Source organism: Macaca thibetana, chromosome 20, assembly GCF_024542745.1.
Source record: "Macaca thibetana thibetana isolate TM-01 chromosome 20, ASM2454274v1, whole genome shotgun sequence".
In the NCBI taxonomy this organism is placed as follows: domain Eukaryota; kingdom Metazoa; phylum Chordata; class Mammalia; order Primates; family Cercopithecidae; genus Macaca; species Macaca thibetana.
The window spans coordinates 60,992,222-61,011,102 of NC_065597.1; the positions used below are offsets into that span (position 1 = coordinate 60,992,222).

At 46.7% G+C, this 18,881-nt stretch overlaps 4 protein-coding genes, 1 non-coding gene and 1 pseudogene across 5 annotated transcripts in view; 3 read left to right on the forward strand and 3 right to left on the reverse strand.

Annotated features, from left to right (window-relative positions):
• Positions 1-18,881, reverse strand: part of NTAN1 (N-terminal asparagine amidase) — a 215,455-nt gene that overhangs the window by 83,434 nt on the left and 113,140 nt on the right. The window lies entirely within an intron of this gene.
• On the forward strand, positions 242-9,896 carry LOC126944139 (dnaJ homolog subfamily C member 17-like). Its single transcript, XM_050773406.1, has 4 exons — positions 242-1,139; positions 9,398-9,437; positions 9,534-9,639; positions 9,780-9,896. Exons 1-4 carry the CDS (start codon positions 242-244, stop codon positions 9,894-9,896), a joined length of 1,161 nt encoding a protein of 386 aa, XP_050629363.1.
• LOC126945193 (U6 spliceosomal RNA) lies at positions 10,224-10,326 on the reverse strand. The gene has a single exon (XR_007722357.1). It is a non-coding gene; the product is annotated as a U6 spliceosomal RNA (small nuclear RNA).
• On the forward strand, positions 12,199-16,264 carry LOC126944527 (ubiquitin-protein ligase E3A-like; annotated as a pseudogene).
• LOC126944544 (alpha-ketoglutarate dehydrogenase component 4-like) lies at positions 12,543-13,432 on the forward strand. Its single transcript, XM_050774126.1, has 2 exons — positions 12,543-12,602; positions 13,035-13,432. The coding sequence occupies exons 1-2, from the start codon at positions 12,543-12,545 to the stop codon at positions 13,299-13,301; spliced, it is 327 nt and encodes a 108-aa protein (XP_050630083.1). The 3' UTR covers positions 13,302-13,432.
• LOC126944533 (nuclear pore complex-interacting protein family member B3-like) lies at positions 16,970-18,844 on the reverse strand. Its single transcript, XM_050774114.1, has one exon. It carries the CDS (start codon positions 18,736-18,738, stop codon positions 17,989-17,991), a length of 750 nt encoding a protein of 249 aa, XP_050630071.1. The 5' UTR covers positions 18,739-18,844; the 3' UTR covers positions 16,970-17,988.

The following is an 18,881-nucleotide window of genomic DNA, read 5'->3' on the forward strand; positions in this document are numbered from 1 at the left end:
GATTAAAAACAAGTTGAGAGCTGGAGATAGACACAGGGATCACAGGCAGGTTTGGGAGATTGCATTGGAAGCTGGGTTATTAATTCAGGAGCCAATGCCCAGGAGGCTAAGCGCCATTGGGATCCGGTAGTTCCCATGCTCTCTCGCTTCGACTCCTGGCAGTTGTCCCTCAGACTCCAGGGAGTTTTTGTAGCTTAGACCCCTGGTAGTTGGTGTTTTCACTCCAGTCAGGGCTGGAGCCATGGCGGTGACCAAGGAGCTCTTGCAGATGGACCTGTACGCGCTTCTAGGCATCGAGCAGACAGCAACAGACAAAGAGGTGAAGAAGGCCTACAGGCAGAAGGCCCTCTCCTGCCACCCAGACAAAAATCCCGATAATCCCAGAGCCGCTGAACTCTTCCCCCAGCTTTCTCGGGCCTTAGAGGTACTGACCGATGCTACAGCCAGGGTTACTTATGACAAGGTCAGGAAAGCCAGGAAGCAGGCAGCAGAGACGACCCAGAAACTTAATGACAGAAGGAAGAGAGTGAGGCTCGAACTGGAGGCCCGGGAGCAGCAGGCCCAGGCTCAAAGGAGTGAGGATGCTGAGGGCAGCAGGAACCCCAGGACTCTGGAGCAAGAGATCCAGCGCCTGCGAGAAGAGGGCTTCCGGCAGCTGGAGGAACAGCAGAAGCTGTTCCGGGAGCAGATCCTCCAGGCACGTGCCCAGAGGTGGAAAGAAAAGGCCGAGAGCACCAGAGGCAGAGGAACCCCCAAACTGAAGCTCAAATGGAAGTGCAAGACGGAGGATGCGTCAAAAGGCGGCTACTCCCAAGGTGTCCTTCTGCAGCTTTTGCAGAAGTACGGTGAGGTTCACAACCCGGTGCTTTCCAGCAAGAAAGCAGGCGTTGCCGTGGTGGAGTTTGAGACAGTCAAGTCTGCCAAGCTGGCCGTCCGGAATGAGGTTGGCTTGGTGGAGAACCCTCTGAAGATTTCCTGGTTGGAGGGACGGCCCCAGGGCGCTGTGGGCCCCAGCAACCCAGGGCGGTCCAAAGACTCAGTGCTATGGGAAAGGGACTTTGACAGCCTCGTCATGATGCGCATGCGTGCGGCAGCGGAGCGCCAACAGCTGATCACTCAGGCTGCAGCAGCAGGATTAGGCGAACAGCCTACTGAGCCGGGCTCAGCCCTCCTGCCCACACAGCTCTTTTCTTTCTTTCTTCTTCTTTTTTTTTTTTTTTTTTTTCCTGAGACAGAGTTTCGCTCTCATTGCCCAGGCTGGAGTGCAGTGGCGTGATCTCGGCCGACCGCAACCTCTGCCTGCTAAGTTCAAGCGATTCTCCTGCCTCAGCTTCCCGAGTAGCTGGGATTACAGGCGTGCGCCACCACCCTCGACTGATTTTGTATTTTTCTTAGAGACAGGGTTTCTCTATGTTGGTCAGACTGGTCTCGAACTCCCGACCTCAGGTGATGTGCCTGCCTCGGCCTCCCAAAGTGCTGGGATTACAAGCGTGAGCAACCGTGCCCGGGCTAGCTGTTTTCTTAAACATCACCAATCACCATCAACAAAAATAGACATTCTGTACATTTTGACTTAAAGCTGTTGCTTGCCTTCACATCAGTCTCTCTGTTGCCCTGTAACCTTCGCACTGAATTCACATTGCAAAAATACAACCATTATAAACAAGGACTGCAGAGGGTATTTCTTGAGTTGTGTTACTAGAACAGTAAGATGATCCTAGCAGCACAGGAATATATTTATGGGCCACATTCCAGTTCTTTTGTGGCCTTCTCCTTTTAATTTTCTTCCTGAAATCCCAAGAAACCGTAGTGAATTGTTGCCAGTGTGGGGGAAGGAAGATGGGTGGGGAAAAGAGAGTTCCAAATAAGGCTTCAGGCGGGGCGTGGTGGCTCATGCCTGTAATCTCAGCATTTTGATAGACCGAGGTGGGTGGATCACCTGAGATCAGGAGTTCAAGACCAGCCTGGACAATATGGTGAAACCCCATCTCTACTAACAACACAAAAAGCTGGGCGTGGTGGTGGGTGCTTGCAATTCCAGCTACTCTGGAGGCTGAGGCAGGAGAATCGTGTGAACCCAGGAGGCGGAGGTTGCAGTGAGCCGAGATCACGCCATTGCACTCCAGCCTGGGTGACAAGAGTGAGACTCCGTCTCGAAAAAAAACAGAAAAGAAAATATTTGGGCTGGTTGCAGTGGTTCATGCCTGTAATCCCTGCATTTTCAGCAGCCAAGATGAGAGGATCACTTGAGCCCAGGCATTTGAGACCAGCCTGAGCAACATAGTGAGAACCTGTCTCTATTAATTAATTTTATTTATTTATTTTTGAGACAGTCTTGCTCTGTTGCCCTGGCTGGAGTGCAGGGGCACAATCTCAGCTCACTGCAACCTCCGCCTCCCAGGTTCAAGTGATTCTCCTGCCTCAGCCTCCTGAGTAGCTGGGACTACAGGTACCCGGCACCACACCCAGCTAATTGTTTGTATTTCTAGTAGAGACGGGGTTTCACTGTGTTAGCCAGAATGGTCTCCATCTGCTGACCTCGTGATCCACCTGCTTCAGCCTCCCAGAGTGCTGGGATTACAGGTGTGAGCCACCATGCCTGGCCACATTTAGTTTTTAATTCCATTTCCACTTACCTGATATTACCTTAGTACAGAACCAACTTCAAGAAATCAGCTAGATACCTACAAGAAAAGTATCACACTTCTCTTAGGAGCTCTTAAAAGGAATAGGTACTATTTTAATTAGATAATGAGAGTAGCCTGGATTCTGGAGTTACCATTTTTACACCACAAATTAATTTTTTTCTTAATTCAATCAATAGGCTGGGCAAGGTGGCTCATACCTGTAATCCCAGCACTTTGGGAGGCCAAGGCGGGTGGATCACCTGAGGTCAGGAATTTAAGACCAGTTTGGCCAACATGGCGAAACCCTGTTTCTTTTTTGTGTGTGTGTTTATTTTTAGTAGAGACGGGGTTTCACTGTGTTAGCCAGGATGGTCTTGATCTCCTGACCTTGTGATTCACCCGCCTCGGCCTCCCAAAGTGCTGGGATTATAGGTGTGAGCCACCACTCCCAGCCACCACATTTCTACTAAAAATACAAAAATTAGCCAGGCGTGGTGGTGCACGCTTGTAGTCCCAGCTACTCAGGAGGCTGAGGGAGGAGAATCACTTGAACCCGGGAGGCGGAGGTTGCAGTGAGCCGCGATCACCCATTGCACTCCAGGCTGGGCTGCAGAGCAAGACCATGTCTCAGAAACAAAAAAACAACAGAAAAAAACCATCAACAATCAATGGGGCTCCAAGTTGTGTGAATCTGCAGCAATAGAGGTCAACTTTATTGCCTACTAGAATCATCTGCACGGCTACATTTGACTGGCTTTAAAAAAGTAAAGCTAAAAATAGAATCATCTGAGGAGTTTAAAGACCTACTGATGCCAGGCCTCATCCCAGACCAACTCATTGAGAATGACTGGGAGTCAGACCCATCCATCGGTATTTTTTAAAACTCTCTTGCAGGCCATGGCGGCTCATGCCTGTAACGCAGCACTTTGGGAGGCCAAAGTAGGAGGATTGTTTGAGGCCAGGAGTTTGAAATCAGCCTGGGCAACATGGTGAAACCCTATCTCTACAAAATAAATAAATACACACAAATATTAGCCAGGCTGTGTTTGTATTGGGTGGGAAGCACCTGCGGTCCTAGCTGCTGGGGAGTCTGTAGTGGGACGATCACTTGAGCCCAGGAGGTTGAGGCTGCAGTGAGCAGTGATTGTGTAGCAGGATGAGCCACAGATAAAACTCCTCAGACACCGGATTAAAGAAGGAAGAGGTTTTTTATTCAGCCAAGAGTATCGGCAGACTCACGTCTTAAGAGCCAAGCTCCCTGAAAAAGAAATTCTTGGCCTTTTTAAAGGCTTACAACTTTAAGGGGTCCATGTGAAAGGGTCGTGATAAACCGAGCAAGCGTGGGGAATGTGACTGGGGGCTACATGCATCAGCTAACAGAAAAAAAAGTTTTACAACGCTTTTTTCATATGGTGTCTGCAATTTACAGATAACACAAGTAGTTTAGGTCAGGGGTCTATGTTATTATTATTACTTTTTTTTAACTCCTAGGGCCGGGTGGTGGTGCCAAGGTTGTCTGGCCATTCATCTTACTTTTGTTTCTTTCTGACTTTTTGCTTTCTCCCTTTCTTCCTGTCTTGTGATCTAGGCAAGGTGGGGGGAGAAGGGCAGCAGGAGTAGGAGTGGTCTCCTTCCTTAATTGCACCACTGCACTCCAGCCTGGATGACAGAGGAAGACCCTGTCCTAGCGAAGGCCAGGGGGAAAAAGAAAAAAACTCACCGAAATGCAGATACTTTTGAGAATCCATGCTAGAATAGGTAACTCTCTGGCATATTATATTAGGAATACGTAAATCCATATTATAATAACATTGCTTTTCAAATAGGAGCACTTAAGCTTTCACCTGCTGCTCGTTTGGTAATAGTATTGATCTTAAATGCTAGTTGCTGGTATAGCAGCATGTAAACAGTTCTCATGGCTTTTGAAAAATTGAGATATACTTCATATACCTTAGAATCTTTCCATTTAAAATGTGAAATACAGTGGTTTTGGTATATTCACAGAGTTGTGCAACCATCACCATAATCAATTTTAGATCACTTTTGCCATCCCAAAAAGAAATTCATACCCTTTAGTGACCAATACTCAATCTCTCCATCCTCTCCCGACCTAGGCAATCATTAATCCATAGATTTGCATTTTCAAGTCATTTCACATACATAGCATTGTATAATATATGGTCTTTCGTGACTGCACTTAGCATAACATTTTTCTGGTTCATGCGTGTTACAGCATGTAACAGTACTTTGTTTTTATTGCTGAATATTTCACTGCATGGATATGCCACATTTTAAAAATCTGTGGCCTGGTGCGGTGACTCATGGCTGTAATCCTAATATTTTGGAAGGCCATGGCAGGAGGATCGCTTTAGCCCAGGATGAAGAGGGTGCAGTAAGCCAAGATCACACCACTGCTCTCCAGCTTGGATGACAAAGTGAGACCTCATAAAATAAAATAAAAATAAAAATCTGTTCATCAGTTGATGGACATTTGGGTCTCGTGCTTTAATTTAAGTTTTTTTTTTTTTTTTGTTTTTTTTTGTTTTTTTTTTAGAGATAGGATCTTGCACTGTTGCCCAGGCTGGAGTGCAGTGGTGCAATCATGTCTCACTGCAGCCCCAAACTCCTGGGCTCAAGCAATGCTCCTGCCTCAGCCTCCTGAATAGCTAGGACTATTGGTGTACACCACCATGCCTGGATAATTTTTAAAAAATTATAGAAATGGGGGTCTCCCTATGTTACCCAGGCTGGTCTGGAACTCCTGGCCTCAAGTGAGCCCCCTTAAGTGCTGGGATTATAAGCACGGGCCACCAGGCCTGGCCAATTTAAGACTTTTAAATTTTATTTTATTTTTTCAATTTAAGACTTTTGAGGCTGGGCGCGGTGGCTCAAGCCTGTAATCCCAGCACTTTGGGAGGCCGAGGCGGGTGGATTACGAGGTCAGGAGATCGAGACCATCCTGGCTAACATGGTGAAACCCCGTCTCTACTAAAAATACAAAAACAAAAAAAAACTAGCCGGGCGTGGTGGCAGGCGCCTGTAGTCCCAGCTACTCGGAGGAGGCTGAGGCGGGAGAATGGCGTGAACCCGGGAGGTGGAGCTTGCAGTGAGCCGAGATCGCGCCACTGCACTCCAGCCTGGGCGACACAGCGAGACTCCGTCTCAAAAAAAAAAAAAGACTTTTGAAAAGGCAATATTATTGGGTATAAGTATCCTTCCAGAATTTTTTTTTTTTTTTTTTTTTTTTTTTTTTGGAGATGGAGTCTCACTCAGCCACCCAGGCTGGAGTGCAGTGGCATGATCTTGGCTCACTGCAACCACCGTCTCCCGGGTTCAGGAGATTCTCCCGTCTCAGCCTCCCGAGTAGCTGGGATTACAGGCACCTGCAATCATGCCTGGCTAATTTTTGTATTTTTGTAGAGACAGGGTTCACCATGTTGGCCAGGCTGGTCTTGAACTCCTTGACCTCAGGTGATCCACCCGCCTTGGCCTCCCAAAGTGCTAGGATCACAGGCGTAAGCTACCGGGCCTGGCCCAGAATTTTTAAATTGCATATATAGACATTTATAACAAAAAATAAATAGGATCTTTACTTGCTATGGCAAAATCCCTTTTTAAAAATTTTTTATTAGGCTGGGCACGGTGGCTCACACCTGAAATTCCAGCACTTTGGGAGGCCAAGGCGGGCGGATCACCTGAGATGAGGAGTTCGAGATCAACCTGACCAAACATGGAGAAACCCCGTCTCTACTAAAAATACAACATTAGCCGGGCATGGTGGTGAATGCCTGTAATGCCAGCTACTCGGGAGGCTGAGGCAGGAGAATCTCTTGAACCTGGGAGGCGGAGGTTGCGGTGAGCCAAGATTGCACCATTGCACTCCAGACTGGGCAATAAGAATGAAACTCCATCTCAAAAAAAAAAAAAAAATCTTGTATTAATAGAATTGGAAGTTGGTTGGTTAATTCAAATGGCTTCCCACTAGTAACCTACTAGACATAGTAGTCAGTGGACTGTTAGCATCACTCATATGTTTTACAGGGAAATGGAAGGTAAATAAGTGTTGCTTACATCAGGCTCAGTTAAGAGAATTGCTCCTGCACTTGGACTTTTCTTTTTTTTTTTTTTTTTTTTTGAGACGGAGTCTCGCTGTGTCGCCCAGGCTGGAGTGCAGTGGCCGGATCTCAGCTCACTGCAAGCTCTGCCTCCCGGGTTTTTACGCCATTCTCCTGCCTCAGCCTCCCGAGTAGCCGGGACTACAGGTGCCCGCCACCTCGCCCGGCTAGTTTTTTGTATTTTTTAGTAGAGACGGGGTTTCACCGTGTTAGCCAGGATGGTCTCGAACTCCTGACCTCGTGATCCGCCCTTCTCGGCCTCCCAAAGTGCCGGGATTACAGGCTTGAGCCACCGCGCCCGGCGGACTTTTCTTTTTTAAAGAGGATGAATTTCTCCTATCTCATTGCATAACAGTAACATTTATTGAACACTTACTATGTGTCAAGCATTGTCTTAAGTGCTTTAAATGATCAATTCCTTTAATCATCAACAACCCTATGAATGAGTACTATTAGTATCTCCTTTTATAGATGAGGAAACTGAGGTATACAGGGAAGAAAATTAAATTGTTCACAGTTATGCACACTGTGGGTGGTAGAGTTTGAATTCAAACCCAGTCTGGTTGTTAGAACCCATTTTTTTTTTTTGAGGTGGAGTCTTGCTCTGTTGCCCAGGCTGGAGTGCAGTGGCACAATCTCAGCTCACTGCAACCTCCACCTCCCGGGTTCAAGCGATTCTCCTGCCTCCGCCTCCTGAGTAGCTAGGACTATAGGCGTGCGCCACCATGCCCAGATAATTTTTGTGTTTTTAGTAGAGATGGAGTTTCACCATATTGGTCATGCTAGTCTTGAACCCTTAACCTTGTGATCCACCTGCCTTGGCCTCCCAAAGTGCTGGGATTACAGGCGTGAGCCACCATGCCTGGCCTGGTAGAACCTATTCTTAAGCATGGTGCACTATGGCCTTTTTATCACTTTAAATTGCTTTATAGGATGTGATTATAGAAACGTGCCAAGTCATAGTTTATTTTTTTGTATTGTTTTATTATCGATTTATTTAGAGACAGAGTCTTGCTCTGTCACCCAGGCTTGAGTGCAGTGGCATGATCTCAGCTCACTACAACCTCTACCTCCTGGGTTCAAGTGATTCTCATACCTCAGCCTCCCAAGTAACTGGGACTACAGGTGTGCACCACCATGCCTGGATGATTTTTCTATTTTAAGTAGCGTTGCGGTTTCACCATGTTGGCCAAGCTGGTCTTCTCTGCTCAAGTGATCCACCTGCCTTGGTCTCCCAAAGTGCTGGGATTACAGGCATGAGACACTGCAGCCAGCCTCATGTCATAGTCTATTAATCACTTATTCTAAGAAAAAAATTCGCCAGGCACAGTGACTCACTCCTGTAATCCCAGCCCTTCGGGAGGCCAAGGTGGCCGGATTACCTGAGGTCTGGAGTTTGAAACCAGCCTGGCCAACATGGCAAAACCCCGTCTCTACTAAAAATATAAAAACATTAACTGGGTGTGGTGGCACATGCCTGTAATCTCAGCTACTTGGCAGGCTGAGGCAAGAGCATCGCTTGAACCCGGGAGGTGGAGGTTGCAGTGAGCGGAGATTGCACCACCGCATGCCAGCCTGGGCGACAGAGTGAGACTCTGTCTCAAAAAAAAAAAAAAAAAAAAAAAAAGGCCGGGCGCAGTGGCTCAAGCCTGTAATCCCAGCACTTTGGGAGGCCGAGACGGGCGGATCACGAGGTCAGGAGATCGAGACCATCCTGGCTAACACGGTGAAACCCCGTCTCTATTAAGAAATACAAAAAACTAGCCGGGCGAGGTGGCGGGCGCCTGTAGTCCCAGCTACTCGGGAGGCTGAGGCCGGAGAATGGCGTAAACCCGGGAGGCAGAGCTTGCAGTGAGCTGAGATCCGGCCACTGCACTCCAGCCTGGGTGACAGAGCGAGACTCCGTCTCAAAAAAAAAAAAAAAAAAAAAAAAAAAAAAAAAAAAAAAAATTTCCTTAAGCTTTCTCAATTATAAATATTCCCTTTGTATAGAAATCTCTCTATAGGTAATGGTACATGCCTGTAATCCCAGCACTTAGAAAGGCCAACGCAGAAGCATTGCGGGAGGCCACGAATTTCAAGACTAGCCTGGGCAACAAAGCGAGAACCCGTCTCTAGGAAAAATAAAATAAAAAATTAGTCGGGCATGGTGGTGGCCACCTATAGTACAAGCTACTCAGGAGGCTGAGATCAGAGGATCACTTGAGCCCAGCAGTTCAAGGCTGAGTGAGCTATGATTGAGCCACTGCCCTCCAGCTTGGGTGACAGGGTGAGACCCTGTCTCAAAAAAAATTTTTTTTCAAGGTCTGGGTGAGAATGGAAACACCACCCATATACCTCCCCCACCTCAACACACACACACACACACACACACACACACACACACACACACATACACAAGCACGCGCGCTAAATGTCGACCTTTCTTCCTGCCTATGGATTTGATGCCTTCTATGGGGAGAGGTGCTCTCAGCAGGACGTCTCTGCAGGTTCCGTGGGGCTCATCCTAAGGCACGTGCTGGAAGGCAGAATGCCAATGTGCTTGCACACAGACCCACACGGGCAGGTGAGGAAGCCAGAGACGGATCAACTATGCGTCAGAAAGGGCTGGGGAAATGAGGGGAAAACCTCACAGCTTTTTCCCTCCCTTCCCAGGGAAGACACACACAATGCCAGGAGCCCAGAGCAACCTGGGGTGACTCCCAGGCTCTCCTGGACCTCCTACAGCTCACAAGGGAGGAGGGCACTCAGGGCAGGCCTTGGGCCCTCCCTGTCACTATGTCCTACTTAGATCTCCACCAGGAAAGGATGAGGCCTTGAGCTGTTTGGAAGAGGAGCAACAAAGGTTCAAAGTAAGACCTGGTTCTAGAAGAGAGCTCTCCTCTGGCAGGAAGGAGGTAAGGGGAGACCTGGAAAGACAGAGGCTGGGGTGGCCAATGGTACAACTCTGAGAACAGAGCAGAGAAAGGAAACCGATCCCCAGAAAGCAAGCAGCCTCTGTATGGAAAACTGCCCTTCCCCCTCACTGCTTACACAGGGTCCGACCTCCTGGACCCTGCATAGGGGCCTGGTGATCCCAGAAGACTGTCGGGAAAGCACCCTGATTCCTGGTCTTGTGCAGAAGGCTATCACTAGCTTTGCTGATTTTACATGAGGACGACGATGATGATTTTTTTTTTTTTTTTTTCTGAGACAAAAGTCTCTCTCTCTCCCAGGCTGGAGTGCAGTGGCAGCAATCTCTGCTCATTGCAACCTCCACCTCCCGGGTTCAAGTGATCCTCCTGCCCCAGCCTCCCGAGTAGCTAGGATTATAGGCACCCGCCACTACGGCTGGCTAATTTTGTATTTTTAGTAGAGACAGGGTTTTGCCATGTTGCCCAGGCTGGCCTCAAACTCCTGATCTCAAATGATCCGCCCACCTTGGTTGCCCAAAGTACTGGGATTACAGGTGTGAGCCACCGCGCACCCGGCCTATTATTATTTTTATATGGAACATTTCACAAATTGGCGTGCCATCCTTGCACAGAGGCCTGCTAATCTCTGTATCGTTCGAGTTTTAGTGTATGCGCTGCGCAAGCGAGCACAACTAGATTTGCTGATTTTGAGCAGCCCTTCCTGTTGGCCACTGGAAATTGGACTGGAGGAGGCACCCGGCTCAACCAGCGCTCCTCCCGCAGTCCTGCTGTGCTCAAGGTCAAGGTGAGGCCATTGACAGGGTTGAGGACCTGGGAAAACCCTGGAGTCTGAGCCAAGCACGAGACCTTTGCTCTTAATTCCAGGTGGACCAGCAGGAATGTTTGGCCCCATCTTGCCAGTGGGAGAGAAACCTCTACCTGACTGGCTAGTCTGATGCAGAGGAAGCCAGAGCACAGGCAACAAGGGCCTTGGGCTAAAGACAGTGGAGCCATCTCCACCTCCCGCTTTGTGCTGGGCAAGGCAGTGGATGTGTTGAACCAGGGCCTCCCTCGTGTGCCTCTCCTGGACAACAAGCTCACTTGCCTGTTGCCGGTCAGGCCTACCCGTGCCAAGGCAAATTGGCTGGAGAAGGATGTTCTCAAGCATGCTCAAGGTGGGTTGTGGGGAAGAGCAGTTGGGGCACAGGCAGGCTGGACTTATTTATTTATTTATTTATTTTTTGAGACGGATTATAGGAACGTGCTGTCATAACTTATTTTATTTTTAATTAATTATTATTAGTTTTGAAACTGAATCTCGCTCTGTCACCCAGCCTGGAGTGCAGTGGCACAGTCTCAGCTCACTGCAACCTCCCTCTCCAGAGTTGAAGGGTTGAGGTCGCATAGGACACCCAAATGAAGTAGGTGAAGTCCCAGAGGACACTCCAGTGGTAGAGGCGTCTGTGGTCTCAGAAAAGCATCAGCTAGAGGAGATGGTAGAGGTACCAGAGTACACTCGAGTAAAATAGGTGGTTGAGATGCCAGGGGACACGCGAGTGGTGGAGCTGGAGAAGACGGCAGAGGTACCAGAAGACACTCGAGGGAAGGTGTCTTTGATCTTAGAAAATCAACTGGGAGATCCGTGTTTCCACCAAGATGGTGGCGCTGGGTTCGGGGTGACTAGAGGAAACGACGGGGCCTTTTCCCTTGGCCAGGAGCCGACACACCACCCTTCGCTCGCTCGCGCACCCCTCCGCCACCAAGCCATCTGCCAGCCCCGGCGCCCGCTGTCCGCCGCCGAGTTCCGCTTCACCTCTGCGGACCGGAGCGCTCGGCTGCGGGCGGCGGCGCCTCCTTCGGGTCCTCCCCGGAGTAGCTCGCGGCCTGCCAGGAGGGCCCCGCAGCCCCGCGGTGTGGACAGGCAGCGACAGCCGGGAATGAAAGCCGGGATTTCCGGGCGGCTCCGGCGCCCCCTTACCCTGCCTGGGTTTCCGGATAAGGAAGCGCGGGTCCCGCGTGAACCTTAGCGAAAGGGAACGAGGCGGTGGCGGGCGAAGGCGGAGGGCGAGGGCGACGATGACCCGTGAGGCGGCCGCCGCAGCCCAGGCGCGGGGGCGACGACAGAGGGGGAGGTATGGTGTCAAGAAAACATGGGCACCATTATTATGTAAAATTAAAATATGGAAGAGATGATCCCTACCATCAACCAGCTTACAACCAGAGGCACTGACAAATATATACAGAGGGCTGTAATGTTAAAAATCTCTAAGAGCCTGATTTTAGAATTCACCAGCTCCTCAGAAGTTTGGCTAAATATGCGTTGTTAAGCCTACGCTCAGCAAGACTTGTAGCAGCAAGACTGGTGTGGCCACCTGTTTTTAATCAGTGACTCAAAGCTGTGATCACCCTGATGTCACCGAATGGCCACTAACAGATCACCAGGAGAACCTCAGTCGACTCAAAGCTGTGATCACCCTGATGTCACCGAATGGCCACAGCCTGTAACAGATCACCAGGAGAACCTCAGTCGACTCAAAGCTGTGATCACCCTGATGTCACCGAATGGCCACAGCCTGTAACAGATCACCAGGAGAACCTCAGTCTGACGACACTGAAGCTAACTGAATGAAGCGAGCAGCTGCAAAGCATCTAACGGAATGCCTCATTACCACCTGTGGAAATGAGGCCTGCACGAATGAATTTTGTGCTTCCTGTCCAACTTTTCTTCCTATGGATAATAATGTAGCAGTTGTTAAAGCCCTCGAGCTTTATAAGATTAACGCAAAACTCTGTGGTCCTGAGAACTCGAAAGGTGCCCCCAACAACTCCTGCTCTGAGATAAAAAATGAACAAGAAAGGTGCTAGAATTGATTTTAAAGATGGGACTTACGCCCCTTCTCGGGGTCATGATGGGCAGCAAGATGGCGTCTGCCAGTAGGGTCGTTCACGTTTATTGCCCAAGAGAAGTGAATGCACGTACTGTCTCTGTACCTAAATGTTCATAGAAAAAAAAGAGTTACTAGCAAAGAACTGGGGTCCAGAGCTGAGGGATTCCAGCCTGGCAGCAGGAGTGTGGCGTCTCAGCAGGTAGTCAAACCACACACTCCTTTTTTTTTTTTTTTTGAGACGGAGTCTCGCTCTGTCGCCCAGGCTGGAGTGCAGTGGCCGGATCTCAGCTCACTGCAAGCTCCGCCTCCCGGGTTTACGCCATTCTCCTGCCTCAGCCTCCCAAGTAGCTGGGACTACAGGCGCCCGCCACCTCGCCCGGCTAGTTTTTTTGTACTTTTTAGTAGAGACGGGGTTTCACGTGTTAGCCAGGATGGTCTTGACCTCCTGACCTCGTGATCCGCCCGTCTCGGCCTCCCAAAGTGCTGGGATTACAGGCTTAAGCCGCCGAGCCCGGCCCACACACTCCATTAATAAGATTTCCTGACAGAAGAGACAATCCTAAACTCAATGTATCCGAAGCTTTGAGATCAGCAGGGCTACCATCTCACTATTTTGTAATTTCACAACATTCTAAGGGAAGTAAATCACCAGATTTGCTTATGTATCAGGGTCCACCAGATACTGCAGAAATAATAAAAACATTACCTCAGAAATACAGAAGGAAACTTGTGTCTCAAGAAGAAATTGAATTTATCCAACATGGAGGTCCTGAATAACCATGGTGGCTGCTGTTTGTCATCAGACAATAGAATTGTCTTTACAATAAAGGACTTCCAAAATGACAGATGAGAAACTGTATATTAAACACCTTTAATAAATACTATGAAAAAAATGAAATATAGGAAATTTAGATGGACACTTGTATTTCCTAATTTATGTATCTTGGGCAGCTTCTCCACAAGCTTACCTAATTATTTATACACTTTATACTTATTAAAGTATACATTTTTAAATGTTAGCCTATTAAAAAAAAAAAAGATGTGACTTACTTAACAGAAGAGAAGGTATGTGAAATTCTTGAATTGTGTAGAGAAAGAGAGGATTATTCCCCTTTAATCCTTGTTATTAGAGGAGTTTTTTCTAGTGCTGAGGCATTGGTACAGAGCTTCCAGAAAGTTAAACAACACACCAAGAAAGAACTGAAATCTCTTTAAGCAAAGGATGAAGACAAGGATGAAGATGAAAAGGAAAAAGCTGCATGTTCTGCTGCTGCTGTGGAAGAAGACTCAGAAGCATCTTCCTCAAGGATAGGTGATAGCTCACAGGGAGACAACAATCTGCAAAAATTAGGCCCTAATGATGTGTCGGGATATTGATGCCATTAGAAGGGTCTACACCAGATTGCTCTCTAATGAAAGAATTGAAACTGCCTTTCTCAATGCATTTGTATATTTGTCGCCTAACGTGGAATGTGACTTGACGTATCACAACGAATACTCTTGAGATCCAAATTATCTGAATTTGTTCATTTTCGTAATGGAGAATAGAAATCTCCACAGTCCTGAATATCTGGAAATGGCTTTGCCATTACTTTGCAAAGCAATGAGCAAGCTACCCCTTGCCCAGCTGATCCAAGTGGACAATGCAGACCAGATTTGGAGAATGATGGGCATTTTATGACTTACAAAGTCATAAGCAATGAATTTAACAGTTGAAATCTAGTGAATGATGATGATGCCGTTGTTGCTGCTTTGAAGTGCTTGAAAATGGTTTACTATGCAAATGCAGTTGGGAGGGGAAGTAGACACAAACCACAATGAGGAAGATGATGAAGAACCCATCCCTGAGTCCAGTGAGCTGACACTTCGGGAGCTTTTGGGAGAAGAAAGAAGAAACAAGAAAGGTCCTCGAGTGGACCCCCTGGAAACTGAACTTGGTGTTAAAACTCTGGATTGTCGAAAACCACTTATCCCTTTTGAAGAGTTTATTAATGAACCACTGAATGAGGTTCTAGAAATGGATAAAGATTATACTTTTTTTCAAAGTAGAAACAAAAAACAAATTCTTTTATGACATGTCCCTTTATATTGAATGCTGTCACAAGGAATTTGGGATTTTGACAATAGAATTCGCATGTACAGTGAACGAAGAATCACTGTTCTCTACAGCTTAGTTCAAGGACAGCAGGTGAATCCATATTTGAAACTCAAAGTTAGATGTGACCTTATCATAGATGATGCACTTGTCCGGCTAGAGATGATCGCAATGGAAAATCCTGCAGACTTGAAGAAGCAGTTGTGTGTGGAATTTGAACGAGAACAAGGAGTTGATGAGGGAGGTGTTTCCAAAGAATTTTTTCAGCTGGTTGTGGAGGAAATCTTCAGTCCAGATACTGGTATGTTCACATATGATAAATCTACAAAATTGTTTTGGTTTAATCCATCTTCTTTTGAAACTGAGGGTCAGTTTACTCTGATCGGCATAGTACTGGGTCTGGCTATTTACAATACCTGTGTACTGGATGTACATTTTCCCATGGTTGTCTACAAGAAGCTAATGGGGAAAAAAGGAACTTTTCGTGACTTGGGAGACTCTCATCCAGTTCTATCTCAGAGTTTAAAGAGGGAATGTGGAAGATGACATGATGATCACTTTCCAGATATCACAGACAGATCATTTTGGTAACCCAATGACGTATGATCTAAAGAAAAATGGTGATAAAATTCCAATGACAAATGAAAACAGGAGGGAATTTGTTAATCTTTATTCTGACTACATTCTCAATAAATCAGTAGAAAAACAGTTCAAGGCTTTTCGGAGAGGTTTTCATATGGTGACCAATGAATCTCCCTTGAAGTACTTATTCAGAACAGAAGAAATTGAATTGCTTATATGTGGAAATCGGAATCTACATTTCCAAGCACTAGAAGAAACTACAGAATGATGGTGGCTATACCAGGGACTGTGTTCTGATTAGGGAGTTCTGGGAAGTTGTTCATTCCTTTACAGATGAACGTAAAAGATTCCTCTTGCAGTTGAAAATGGGCACAGACAGAGCACCTGTGGGAGGACTAGGAAAATTAAAGATGATTATACCCAAAAATGGCCCAGACATGGAAAGGTTACCTACATTTCATACTTGCTTTAATGTGCTTTTACTTCTGGAATATTCAAGCAAGGAAAAACTTGAAGAGAGATTCTTTTTTTTTTTTTTTTTTTTTTTGAGACAGAGTCTGGCTCTGTTGCCCAGGCTGGAGTGCAGTGGCCAGATCTCAGCTCACTGCAAGCTCCGCCTCCCGGGTTTACGCCATTCTCCCGCCTCAGCCTCCCGAGTAGCTGGGACTATAGGCGCCCACCACCACGCCCGGCTAGTTTTTTGTATTTTTTTTTTAGTAGAGACGGGGTTTCACCATGTTAGCCAGGATGGTCTCGATCTCCTGACCTCGTGATCCACCCGTCTCGGCCTCCCAAAGTGCTGGGATTACAGGCTTGAGCCACCGCGCCCAGCCAAAGAGAGATTCTTGAAGGCCATCATGTATGCCAAAGGATTTGGCATGCTGTAAAACAAAACAAAATGAAACAAAAAAGGAAGAAAAAATTTAAAAATTTTAAAAATATAACAAGAAGGATAAATTTTTGGTGGTGATAGTGTCCGGTACAAAAATGCTGTAAGTTAGTGAACTACAGTAGTCACCTATGTCTGTGCCTCCCTTCTTTATTGGGGGCATGTGGGCTGGAACAGCAGATTTCAGCTACATATATGAACAAATCCTTGATTATTATTTTTGTGTGTGAAAGTGTTACATATTTTTTCACTTGTATATACACAGAGAGGTTTTTCTGAATATTTATTTTAAGGGTAAAATCACTTTTGCTTGTGTTTATTACTGCTTGAAGTTGAGCGTTTTGAGTATTTAAAAAATAAATGCCAACAGAACTACTCTCCCAAGGAAAATATTGCCACCATTTGTAGACAATGTAACCTTCAAGCCTGTGCTACTTTTTTGTCCCTGTATCTAAATCAAATCAGGAACTGTATTTTTTTTTTAATTTTTGCTTTTAAATGAAGTCTTTTGCTTTCTGCCCCCAAAGAGTTTTCTTGCAAAATCTTGAAATCAATAAAGATGGAAGGGAGAAACTGGAATGTTGTTTTTTTTTTTTTTTTTTTTTTTTTTGAAAGTCTCGCTCTGTCACCCAGGTGGAGTGCATGGCCGGATCTCAGCTCACTACTGCCATTCTCCTCTAGCCTCCCCTGGGACTACAGGCGCCCGCCACCTTGCCCGGCTAGTTTTTTTTATTTTTTAGTAGAGACGGGGTTTCACCGTGTTAAAATGGTCTCGATCTCCCGAGATCCGCCCGTCTCAATAAGTGCTGGGAGGCTTGAGCCACCAGGGAGAAACTGGAATGTTTTAACTGCAGCCCTCAGAACTTTAGTAACAGCACAACAAATTAAAAACTCATGCCACAGTATGTCGTCTTTGTGTGTCTTGCAATGAACTGTTTCAGTAGCCAATCGTCTTTGTTAGTATATGAAAGGACAGGGATTTTTGTTCTTGTTGTTATTTTAAGCTTACTGGGGAAAGTGCAGTTGGTAAAATGAAATGGTAGTCAAGCCTACTGCAACAAAGTTAGGAAGTCTGTTGTTTATTATAAACAAATAGCATGTGAAAGTGCACTTCAGATAGATTTTTTATTAATTACTTATTACCTAGATTTTAAATAGACAATCCAAAGTCTCCCCTTCCTGTTGCCATCATCTTGTTAAATCAGCCATTTTATTGAGGCACGTGGTGAGTGTTGCAACACAATGACAAAGATGGCTACTGCGCCTTGTGTTAATTAATCATACAGTCAGCTAACCTGGAAATGAATGAAACTATTACTTCTAAGAATTACCTTCTAAAGCCCCACCAGTAAAATTTAATTCAAAACATGTTAAACATTACTTTCATGTACTATGGACAGGTACAAATAGGATTAAATTACTGGATTTTCAGAAGTAAGTAGTTTTCCCTTTCCTAGTCTTCTGTGTACGAGATGTTAATTTCTTTTATTGCATTAAGAAGTAAAAGAGTTATGTATTTTAACTAAAACAAAAAAGTAAAAACAAAACAAAACAAAAAACAGACAGAAAATAATCACCTAGAGAAAATAGTACAGGTCCCAGGGGACACGAGACTGGAAGTGTCTGTCGTCGCAGAAAATCATCAACTGGAGAAGGCGAAAGAGGTACCAGAAGACACTCAAGGGGAGGTGTCTGTGGTCCCAGAAAATCATTGGCTTGAGAAACTGGTTGGGGTCCCAAGGGACACTCAACTGCAGGTGTCTGTGGTCTCAGAAAATCATCCCCTGGAGACAGTGGCTGAGGTGCCAGAAGACACTCGAGGGGAGGTGTCTTGGTCTCAGAAAATCATTAGCTGGAGAAAATGGCTGAGGTCCCAGGGGACAGTCGACGGGAGGGATCTATGGTCTTAGAAAATCATCAACTGGAGAAGGTGGAAGAGGTACCAGAAGACACTCGGGAGGTGTCTGCAGTCTCAGAGAGTCATCAGCTGGAGAAAACAGGAAAGGTCCCAGGGGACAGGCAACTGGAGGGGTCTGCGGTCTCAGAAAATCATCAGCTGGAGAAAATGGGAGAGGTCCCAGGGGACAGGCAACTGGAGGGGTCTGTGGTCTCAGAAAATCATCAGCTGGAGAAGGTGGAAGAGGTACCAGAAGACACTTGGGAGGTGTCTGCAGTCTCAGAAAATCATGAGCTGGAGAAAATGGGAGAGGTCCCAGGGGACAGTCGACTGGAGGGGTCTGTGGTCTCAGAAAATCATCAACTGGAGAAGGTGGAAGAGGTACCAGAAGACACTCGGGAGGTGTCTGCAGTCTCAGAGAGTCATCAGCTGGAGAAAATGGGCGAGGTCCCAGGGGACTGTCTGTGGGAAGTGGTCTTAGAAAATCGTCAGCTGTAAAAGGTGGAAGAGGTGCCAGAAGACACTCGGGAGGTGTCTGCAGTCTCAGAAAATCCTCAGCTGGAGAAAATGGGAAAGGTCCCAGGGGACAGTCAACTGGAGGGGTCTGTGGTCTCAGAAAATCATCAGCTGGAGAAGGTGAAAGAGGTACCAGAAGACACTCAGGAGGTGTCTGCAGTCTCAGAAAATCCTCAGCTGGAAAAGGTGGCTGAGGTACCGGAAGACACTCGAGGGGAGGAGTCTGTGATTTCATAAAATCATCAGCTGCAAAAAATGGTAGAGGTACCAGGGGATACTCGACTGGAGGTGTCTGTGGTCCCAGAAAGTCATCAACTGGAGAAAATGGTAGAGGTCCCAGGGGACACTCAATGGGACTGTGGAGAAAATGGGTGAAGA

What these genes read in the sequence shown, in the direction of transcription:
- LOC126944139 (XM_050773406.1), top strand. Translation starts at nt 242, where the DNA reads ATGGCGGTGACCAAGGAGCTCTTGCAGATGGACCTGTACGCGCTTCTA. An exon ending in GGCTGCAGCAGCAGGATTAG is followed by an intron (nt 1,140 to 9,397) that starts GCGAACAGCCTA and finishes CTCCCTTCCCAG; the next exon opens with GGAAGACACACACAATGCCA. An exon ending in TCTCCTCTGGCAGGAAGGAG is followed by an intron (nt 9,640 to 9,779) that starts GTAAGGGGAGAC and finishes CTGCTTACACAG; the next exon opens with GGTCCGACCTCCTGGACCCT.
- LOC126944533 (XM_050774114.1), bottom strand. Translation starts at nt 18,738, where the DNA reads ATGAAATCACAGACTCCTCCCCTCGAGTGTCTTCCGGTACCTCAGCCA.
- LOC126944544 (XM_050774126.1), top strand. Translation starts at nt 12,543, where the DNA reads ATGATGGGCAGCAAGATGGCGTCTGCCAGTAGGGTCGTTCACGTTTAT. An exon ending in ACGTTTATTGCCCAAGAGAA is followed by an intron (nt 12,603 to 13,034) that starts GTGAATGCACGT and finishes TAAGCCGCCGAG; the next exon opens with CCCGGCCCACACACTCCATT.